Raw genomic sequence first — 10,000 nt, forward strand, 5'->3', positions numbered from 1 at the left:
ATAAGAGAGATATGTCTGGGAGAAGTAATTTACTTTAACACAAAGTAATTTAATTTAACACAAAACACAACACTGTAGAATTCTTAATTCTGATTGGTCAGAAACTGTTGTAAAAAAGTGGGGCACGGTGGCTTAGTGGTTAGCACGTTCGCCTCACACCTCCAGGGTTGGGGGTTCGATTCCCACCTCCGCCTTGTGTGTGTGGAGTTTGCATGTTCTCCCCGTGCCTCGGGGGTTTCCTCCGAGTACTCCGGTTTCCTTCCCCGGTCCAAAGACATGCATGGTAGGTTGATTGGCATCTCTGGAAAATTGTCCGTAGTGTGTGAGTGTGTGAGTGAATGAGAGTGTGTGAGCCCTGTGATGGGTTGGCACTCCGTCCAGGGTGTGTTCTGCCTCGATGCCCGATGACGCCTGAGATAGGCACAGGCTCCCCGTGACCCGAGTTAGTTTGGATAAGCGGTAGAAAATGAATGAATGAATGAATGAATGTGCAATGAAGATTTTGGACCTCCACTGAGATGAGGCTGACTCTGAAAATCCTGAGACATCTGCAGATCTACCAGCTCCAGTTGGACTCTATGATACCAAGAGGAGATCTGAACTCCATGTGATCTTTACACCAATTCAACACTTGTTTGACTGTATATTTGTAATCTCACCCCCAGTGTCACCCATATGAGGATGGGTTCCCCTTTGAGTCCGGTTCCTCTCAAGGTTTCTTCATTACCAATTTAAGGGAGTTTTTCCTTGCCACTGCTGCCTGAGTCACCTCAGACTTGCTCATTGGGGATAAATACATACATACATACATACATACATACATACATACATACATACATACATACATACATACATACATACATATATACACACTGTGAACTATATATATCTTAATTTTTTACTATATTAATTCTTTTTTCTCCTTATGTTTAACTTTTTTCTATGTTTATGTTCTGTAAAGCTGCTTTGAGACGAAGCCCATTGTAAAAAGCGCTATACAAATAAACTTGAATTGAGTTGAATTGAATGAATGGATGTTGTAAAAAAAGGTTTAAACATTCATGGAAGGAGTCTCCAGTGTTGTAAATATAATCAAATAAAAACATGATGTGTCGTTTTCATTTTCGCAAAAAATAAGTGCTAATTTTGGGAATTTTCCTTAAAAAAAAAAAAAAAAAGGAATAAAAACAGTTCAGGAACCACTGTTATATAAATAATAATCAACCTTCGTGCCAGGTCATGTCATACAGTCTAAAAACAACTATGTTTATTTCTAATATGGTTAATTTCCTTAGAACATGCAGATTGAGATGGTTTGGACATGTACAGAGAAGGAAGATGGTTATGTTGGTAGAAGGATGCTGGAGATGGAGCTGCCAGGTAAGAGGTCAAGAGGAAGGACAAAGTGGAGATATATGGATGTGTTAAATTAGGACATGAAGGTAATTGGTGCGAGAGTAGCGGATGCTGAGGATAGAGTTAGGTGGGAACTGATGATTCACAGTGGATTATCCCTTATGGGGAAAAAAGAAAACAGAAAAAGTAGAGATATGTTGGTTTTCCATGTGAAGGTCCTTGATTGTGAATTCTCACAGAGAATGATGGTACTTCCCAACATCCCAGTGGTGTAGTCTACGTAATACGCAGGTATACGCCGTTTGTCCACTAGGAAAGGCCAAGGGTTTCCGTATACACACTTAAAAAGCGTGAGGATACGTAACAATATCGTTTTCTGACAGAACTTTCATTCATAAATTCACCCCGCACTGTGTTGCGAACACAGAATGTGGTCGCGATTGCGAATCACTAACGTTTTTGGACCACTGGGGCTTCCGTGGCCTGTGACCTGATCTGACGTCACCTACCGAGGAGGAAAATGAGTTGCTTGACGGTCTTTTTTGGCGCAAATTTGAAATTAACTAACTAATGTAAAAGAAGATCTGAAACGAAAGCAGACCCAAACTACACTCTGAGTGTTTTCGGAACCCTGCGCCTAAAGCTACAGCAGCTTCGGGTGACATCTTTGTAAAAGCTACCAGTTTGTTCAGTTCATAATATTCTGCAATGAAAGAGTGTTGGTGATAAAACTGAACAAATGTTTATTGTTCACTCTTAAATGTACATTGAAAATTGACAGCTGATTAAACCTGAGCTCCAGTTCCTATATTCATATAACATTTAAGGCTAAATGTAACTTAAAGGTATAAAGTTCACCCAAAAATGAAAACTGTGCCATTTTTCAAAATATCATCTTTTTTGTTAAACAGAAGAAAGAAACTACACAATTTTCATTTTTGAGTGAACTTTATACCTTTAAGAGCTACATTTAGCCTTAAATGTTATATGAATATGGGACCTGGAGCACAGGTTTTATCAGCTGACTGTCTTTTGTTGCTTATAATAAATGTGAATGTTGATAACACATATGCAGTCTTTAATAATGCTCTTAATTACATGTAGATGCATATTTTATGCATTAGATAGTGTGGTGGTGCCTATGGGGTGTCGCTCTAGGATGGGTGCGTATGAGGCCGGGAGGGGGGGAAAAATCACAGTATACTCACTACAAAAAACTAGACTACACCACTGCAACATACTATACAAAAAATGATTACAAATCTCCATGACTAGGTCTAGACTGGTATTGGTAAATGGAATTGTGTCAGCCGAGTTAGCAATGAGTTTGTAGCTGTAAATATTTGTTGTGATCACTTCTGCTACTCTACTTGCACTATGTGATAAAATGATTGTTGATAAGTTCAGTCGTTTCAATGGATTTAAATCCACATGTGTTCTGCCCAGAATAAGGGTTTGACTCGACAGATCAGATTTGATGAATAAACACCAATAAATCAAAGGCGTAAATCTACTCTGTGGTTTTATCCGTCTTTAAACCATCTCTGTGGATCGAGTCTGTCAGCTGCAGACAGACTATATCTTTATAGAACCATCCAGAATAAAAACACTTTCTCTTTGTCAGAACTCATTTCACGTCACTGTTTCTCTTTTACCACAACTGATCAAAAACAGCTGTAGGTTTCACACGTCTAAAATAAGTCTCTCTGCTGGGCTATAGCGCAACCTTCCAAGGCAAATGGCCCGGAAAGCCATCTAAATTGTCATTCCGTTCATATTAACAATACTCTATGTACACCAAACTGCAAATGAGCTCACTTCATTGAAGAGAAGAAAGGCAGCGTTGCATTAAATGCAGTGGTGCTCTCAGTTCATCAGCAGGATCACCACAGAAAGGTATTAAGGCGAAATTAAGGCATCCCTCAGGGTCCAATTCTAAGCTCAGTACATCTTAGGTGCCCAACCGTGTTAGTATGCTGAATCTCTTTAAATGAAATTATTTACTTTAAGTACTTCCTGAGAAACCTTTTATTTGATCAACTTTAGCTCAGTGGTTAAGGCATTGGACTACTGATTGGAAGATCGTGAGCTGAATCCCAGGACCGCCAAGCTGCCACTGCTGGGCCCTTGAGCACGGCCCTTAACCGCTCAGTCGATTAAATGAGATAAATGAAAGTTGCTTTGGTAAGTTGCCAAATACTGTAAATGTTCGTAAACCTGGCTTTATCTTTAAACTTTTATTAACAAAGATGTTCCAAACACATTTCCGTAGGTCATTATCACAGTCTGTTCACGTAAATCTAAATGTTAAATATTTCTTTACAGAATACTTTTTACAGGAACTTTTGTTGGCTTGGATGCCTTTATGCCACTTTTCCACCGAGGCAATTCGAGTGCTGGCTCGGAGCCAGAGCCTAATTTAGTTCTTTCTGTTTCGACCGCCAAAGCACCGGCTCCGAACCAGGAAAAGTGGTTCTTAAGTAGCACCAAAACGTTGCTGGTCTAGACTTAAGAACCGCTTGCGTCAGGAGCTGTGGGCGGGGCTATTGTTAGCGCTTTTGATAATGTACCTTAAGTATACTAATGTTTAATACACTTTTACTTTACCGCGATATGATGCATTATCAGCACACATGATAGTATGTAGCTACATGCTAAGCCTAACATTTTTTCTGTGTTAACGATAAAATAACGTTATGTACTTTATCGATTACAACCTCCGTTTATACAGATTACACGGAGCCGCACGTACACGTTTTATTCGCCGCGTTTGGATGCCAATGTAGGTTCGCAAAGCCATGAGCATTAACAGTAAAGCAACATCCGCCATTGTTGTTGTGTTTGTTTTTGCCGCTGCTGTGCTAACGTTGCTGGGACACGTGACACGTATACAGTGACGTCACACTCGGCGCTGTGATGCTCTCTAGCCGGTGGAAAGGCAAACCGGTTCTTAGAAGGTTCACCAGTGGAACCAACTTTGAACCAGAACTAGCGCTAGCTCTGAACCAGCACCCAGTTCTTTCCGGTGGAAAAGAGGCATTAAGATTTTCTTTCCCGGATAACACATCTGTTCATTTTAAGGGATCTAAGGAGCTGAAGACATTCCTATTCACACAGGATTTAGTTAGCCAATAGTGTAGTTTACATTTTTCTCCCAAAACATATAAACTATTCATTACATTCTTTACATGGTACAAATTACGAAACAGTAATATCCATCCATCCATTTTCTGTACTGCTTGTCCTATGCACTGTCATATTGGGCCTGGAGTATATTCCAGAGGACTCCAGGCATGAAGGTGGGGACACCCTAGATGAAGCTCCAGCCCATCACAAGGTACAATCACACACACTCATGCAGCCATTCATAGAGTATGCACTATTTAGAAATGCCAATCAGCCTACAAGTCATCTTGAGAATAAGAAGCAATTTTTAAATATCATTTAACCATTTACATGCTAGCTACATAAATTTAGAAGAAAACAAATAAAAAATGACTTTTTGACACAGTTTAAACAGTACAGATTTATTTTACCTGTCTTGTCTTGGATTTGGAGATGGTATCAGAGATCGGTTTCTTCTTCTCTTTCACCGCACGTCTGGCAAAAAGCTCAACAAACTCTTCAAAGTCAACATGTGGCTCCTCCACCTTCTCCCATACCAGGGGTGTGTTTGGTTCTCTGTGGCCAAAGCAGAAAAAGAAACCCATATATTGTGATAAAGAAACACTAGGCAGGATTTTATACTGATTAAGACCTAAGTTTAGCTATGGTTATTCTCCAGCAATAACTGTGCACATATTACTCATATACTTCATATGTTGAAACAAAAATACACACATCATTTATGCTCAATGAGGCGAATGATTACTTTTTGGCATGTAGCTGTATTCTGGTCCAGTATAAAGGCTTCATAGGTTGTGGGGGCTCTATGACTGGCTTCAAAAGGACAGAGTCCTGAGAGGAACCCCCTGAGATCGAGCTGAGAGGTGGTGGAGGAACAGGCCCACACCCAGGAGAAGGTGGTGGAGGTGGAGGTCCACAGCCTGGAAGAGGCGGTGGAGGTGGAGGTCCACAGCCTGGAAGTGGCGGTGGAGGTGGAGGTCCACAGCCTGGAAGAGGTGGTTGAGGTGGAGGTCCACAGCCTGGAAGAGGTGGTGGAGGTGGAGGTCCACAGCCTGGAAGAGGCGGTGGAGGTGGAGGTAAAAAGCCTGAAAGAGGTGATGAACTTAAAGGTCCACAGCCTGGAAGAGGTGGTGGAGGTGGAGGTACAAAGCCTGGAAGAGGTGGTGGAGATGGAGGTCCACAGCCTGGAAGAGGTGGTGGAGGTGGAGGTCCACAGCCTGGAAGAGGTGGTGGAGGTGGAGGTACAAAGCCTGGAAGAGGTGGTGGAGGTGGGGGTCTAATGCCTGGAAGAGTTGGAGTTGGTGGTTGTTGGGGTCTAATGCTTGAAAGTAGTAGAAGTGAGGCAGGAGGTGGGACCTTCACTAGACGTTTAACAGATGTTGTCAGGAGGCAAGAAGCCGGTTGATATGGAGGAGCTGGTACTACTGACTCCGTTGGTCCCAAAGTCGAGGCCATAAGAGGAGAATCTGAGGATACAGCTGGACCACTCAGAATAGGAGGTAGAGGAGGTGGAAAGCTGTGTGTTGTGGCCTCCTGTTGTAAAATTTGGCATTTGTGTAACTGTACCACAGATGATGTGGTGCTGTCAGTTAAATCACAAGCTCCTGACTGGTCGGATGAAGGCACTATAAACTTGAAGTCCTCCTCGACCGGAGAGGTTTGGACTGACCTCGACTGGTAAGATGACATCCGTTTACTGATTTTTGTAAACGCATGACCAAGATTAACACCATCTGCCGTTCCTGTCAATATCTCAGAGGGGATGTTCAGGGGTCGGTGGTCTTGCTCCAGATATCGAATTTTCTCTCTTAACTCCTTGATCATTCTCTCCAATTCATCCATTTGTATAGAATTTCGATCTGGAACAGTGGGCTTGGTCTACAGGGAAGAACAGTGGAGGAATAAAAAATAGTAGAGCTGAAGATAAACATATGTGAAAGGAATCATTTGAATCTGTAGAACTTTTACACAAACCTTTTTTAAAATAATTCTTTATAGTAAAATAGTTTGTCATAAAAAGATTTCTGTAATAGTTTACATTAAGTCATACGTCCGAAAAAGATATTCTTGAATGACAAATGAGTGTAACAGGCAAAAATTTGACTCACTCTTACCACCACGATTATTTTTCAATTCCAATACATCACAAAGTCATTTATTCCCCTTATAACACAGCAATTTGCAATCAAGTACAATTATTTATTATTACGAAAGAATAGCATGACATATATTTTGTCATTTTATAGCAACAGTTAATGTTTATGGAATGTCCACAAAAAAAACAAATGAAATAGCTTCACATTTAGTGTCTTATGCGATATCATGTTATCTTTTTCCCAGAGCCAGAGACCAAAAACTATACTTTCCTTCTGTTTTTATCGAGTTACACAGTGTTAATATGAAGCTCATATGAAAGTAAACACTCAGGAATTTAAAAATTTGTAGCGTTTCAGAAGTATTATTGCTTTTCTTGAGAATATTGGAAGTAATATTTTCATAAAAAAAAGTTAAAGGTGGGGTCTCCAATGTTTGAAAGCCAATGTTGCCATATAAAATCACCGAAACAAACACGCCCCTAACCCAAACGGGTCCCACCCCTGTATCGATAGCTCCGCCCACACATACATACGTAACCCAGGCAACTAATGGAAAGAAAAGTGTCTATATCATAGCTGAAGGGAAGAACGATACGATTGTAGATAAACAAACAAGCAAAAATGCCACACAAGCATAATGATGTAAAGGACAAAGGCATATATTAGTTCTGTGTAACAAAGCAAAACCAACGTTACTCACCTATCGAGAAGGAAAAAAGCGCCTCGGCATCTTAAGTAAAGTCGGCCACATATTCACAGGTCGGAGTTTCCCGAGTCGATAACTCCTGAGCTAAACGCTGTTACTACACAAAACGCGGTTGTAGCTGCCTCTCTACATTACTACGATAGAAAAGAGGTGTTATTTGTGTAGTAACAGCGTTTAGCTCAGGAGTTATTGACTCGGGAAACTCCAACCTGTGAATATGTGACCAACTTCCTGCTCCTTCAGTTCTCTCCAGTGCTGGAAAGCTGATCCTATATTAACACGTCCTACTTCTTATCGTAAGTCTTTCTTCTCTTTCTTTCTTTGTTTTTATCCTCCATGTCAATGTTAAAACCGCTTTCTGCTAATGTCACACTTGCGCACTGAACACTCTCTCTGCCCATATTGACAAGACACGCCCCTTTCTGCTCATTGGCTACACGTTTGTTTTGTTTTTTGTTTAGTTTATCGGCCCGACTCGGTTTTCTGAAGTATTTCTCAAAAATCGGAGACCCCACCTTTAACGGTTAAATGGTTATTTTTTCTATACAAAGGTTTGAATCTTTAAAGTAAACATTGATACAAACCCATTTCAGCTCAAATTTGATCTTCAACCACTAAAATTCCCTGGAAGTTTATCAACAGGGAAAACCACACGTCTCACACTGAAAGCCAACAGAGACCTCAGACATTTTTGATCAGACATACAGCCAAGACCATCACTCATTTGATTACACTAACTGAACATGTCCCATTAGCGTATTTCCGTTACACCGGCAGAAAGAACTGTAAGTGTACTGGTAAAAAAAAAAGAATAAGGAAATAATCTCATGATGCTCCTGAGAAATCCCTCATCTATCCCGATGACTCTCCCTAAAAAGTTTACCTCAGACTGACTGAAGTACTGACACTAGAGACTCCTTCTAACCTTAAAATGAAGAACAATTCTTCACATTAGATGTTTTTTTTTGTTAAAGAACAATTTTTCCCGGGGGCATGGTGGCTTAGTGGGTAGCACGATCGCCTCACACCTCCAGGGTCGGGGTACGATTCCCGCCTCTGCCTTGTGTGTGTGGAGTTTGCATGTTCTCCCCGTGCCTCGGGGGTTTCCTCCGGGTACTCCGGTTTCCTCCCCTGATCCCTGACACTCAGATTTATTGAAGCTTCTACAACACAAAGCCATATTTATATATCTTTTATCAAAGTTACTAAAACAAATGATTTTTCTTTATACTCGCATGAAAATGTTGATGAATTCCAATCACCTGTAAATGACCAGACCATGAAAATGGAAAAAAAAAAAACAACAACAGATATCTATGATGGTTGATACTGAGAACATCACACATGGGACCTGCAACAGTATGTGGTAGTGGTGGCTCAAGCAGTTAAGGTTCTGGGTTGTTGATCAGAAGGTTAGTGTTTAAGCCCCAGTACTGCCAAGCTACCACTGTTGGGCCCTGGAGCAAGGCTTTTACCCCTCTCTGCTCCAGGGGTGGTATACTGTATCATGTCTGACCCCAACCTTCAAAGTTGTGACACATGAAGAAAGAATTTCACTGTGCTGTAATGTATCTGTGACAAAATAAAGGATTCTTCTAATTGTTGTTTTGAATTTGAAGCAAATGGTCCTGCTGAATCTTGTTCAGGCTAGAAATCTGTTACCTTCTTTTCTGGTGCTATGTCAGAAAAAAAGAACGACATGTGATGTCGTGCTTGTCAAAGAGGGTGGTAGCTCAGTGGTTAGGACATTGGACTACCATCCCGCTACACCCGGGCCCTGGACGAAGCAAGGTCCTTAACCCTTGAGTGCTTAGTTGAATCGAAATCAAAAGAAGTATCAAGGTGTCTGCCAAATGCTGTAAATGAAATGTGCTTGAATGTGTTCACACACTGTGGAGTAAACAACTCACTGCAGCTTGAGACATACCAGATCACACCAGATCAGTCACATATTGTTGTGCCGGTTCTAATGAAGTGTCCCGCCACATTAAAAGACGAATGTTGTGCCATGGAGAAGGAAACAGAATTGTTCACTGGCAGAACCTGTCCTCCTTTTTTTTTACCCTAGAGGAATCCCTCATTAAAGAACTATCCTTGCCGTAATCCACGGGTATGCCGTATGTCAGCCTGCTTACTCTCTTTTATTATTCATATAATGGGAAGCCAAAACACTGATGCACTGGATGCACGATTAGGATTCCCAGATTTCCATGAATTTCTTGTCATGATTTTAGGTTAATATCCAGCTTGATGAATGAAGGACATATTAGAGTGAGTGTGTCATGACTAACGATACACTCCTAATCCAACACCTTCACACGATCAATCAGATTTTAAACATTGTTCACATTTACAGAATTTTTCAGACACTCTTTTCCAGTGCTACAGTGTTTACATCATTTTTATACAACTGAGCATTAAGGACCTTGCACAGGGGCCCAGCAGTATATGCTTGGTGAACCTGGGGTTTGAACTCCTGACCAACACCTTAACCACTAAGCTACAACATCCTTCATCCACATCTACAGTGTTTTGGTGTGCTAAGTATTCATTAATACGTAGTGAAGTTTGCTAATGCATTTACTTACAGTGATGCTAGACTTATTGTGAAGTTTTATTTTGTTCTAAAGCGCTGGAGTTAATAAAATAATAAAATAAAGTAAAAGAATCTGAGGATCTTATTGTATCCTTTTCCCCCTGTTTGGTAAGCTGAGGG

General features: G+C 40.9%; 1 protein-coding gene across 1 annotated transcript in view; it reads right to left on the minus strand.

The window, feature by feature from the left end:
* fmn2a (formin 2a) overlaps positions 1–10,000 on the minus strand; it is a 54,419-nt gene that overhangs the window by 36,290 nt on the left and 8,129 nt on the right. Inside the window, exons 3-4 of the mRNA XM_047821131.1 lie at positions 5,228–6,360; positions 4,893–5,037 (exon numbers count right to left, since the gene is read on the minus strand). Of these exons, the coding sequence (XP_047677087.1) occupies positions 4,893–5,037; positions 5,228–6,360 (1,278 nt within the window). The remainder of the gene's footprint in view (positions 1–4,892; positions 5,038–5,227; positions 6,361–10,000) is intronic.

This window comes from Tachysurus fulvidraco, chromosome 12 (genome assembly GCF_022655615.1).
Source record: "Tachysurus fulvidraco isolate hzauxx_2018 chromosome 12, HZAU_PFXX_2.0, whole genome shotgun sequence".
NCBI lineage: Eukaryota > Metazoa > Chordata > Actinopteri > Siluriformes > Bagridae > Tachysurus > Tachysurus fulvidraco.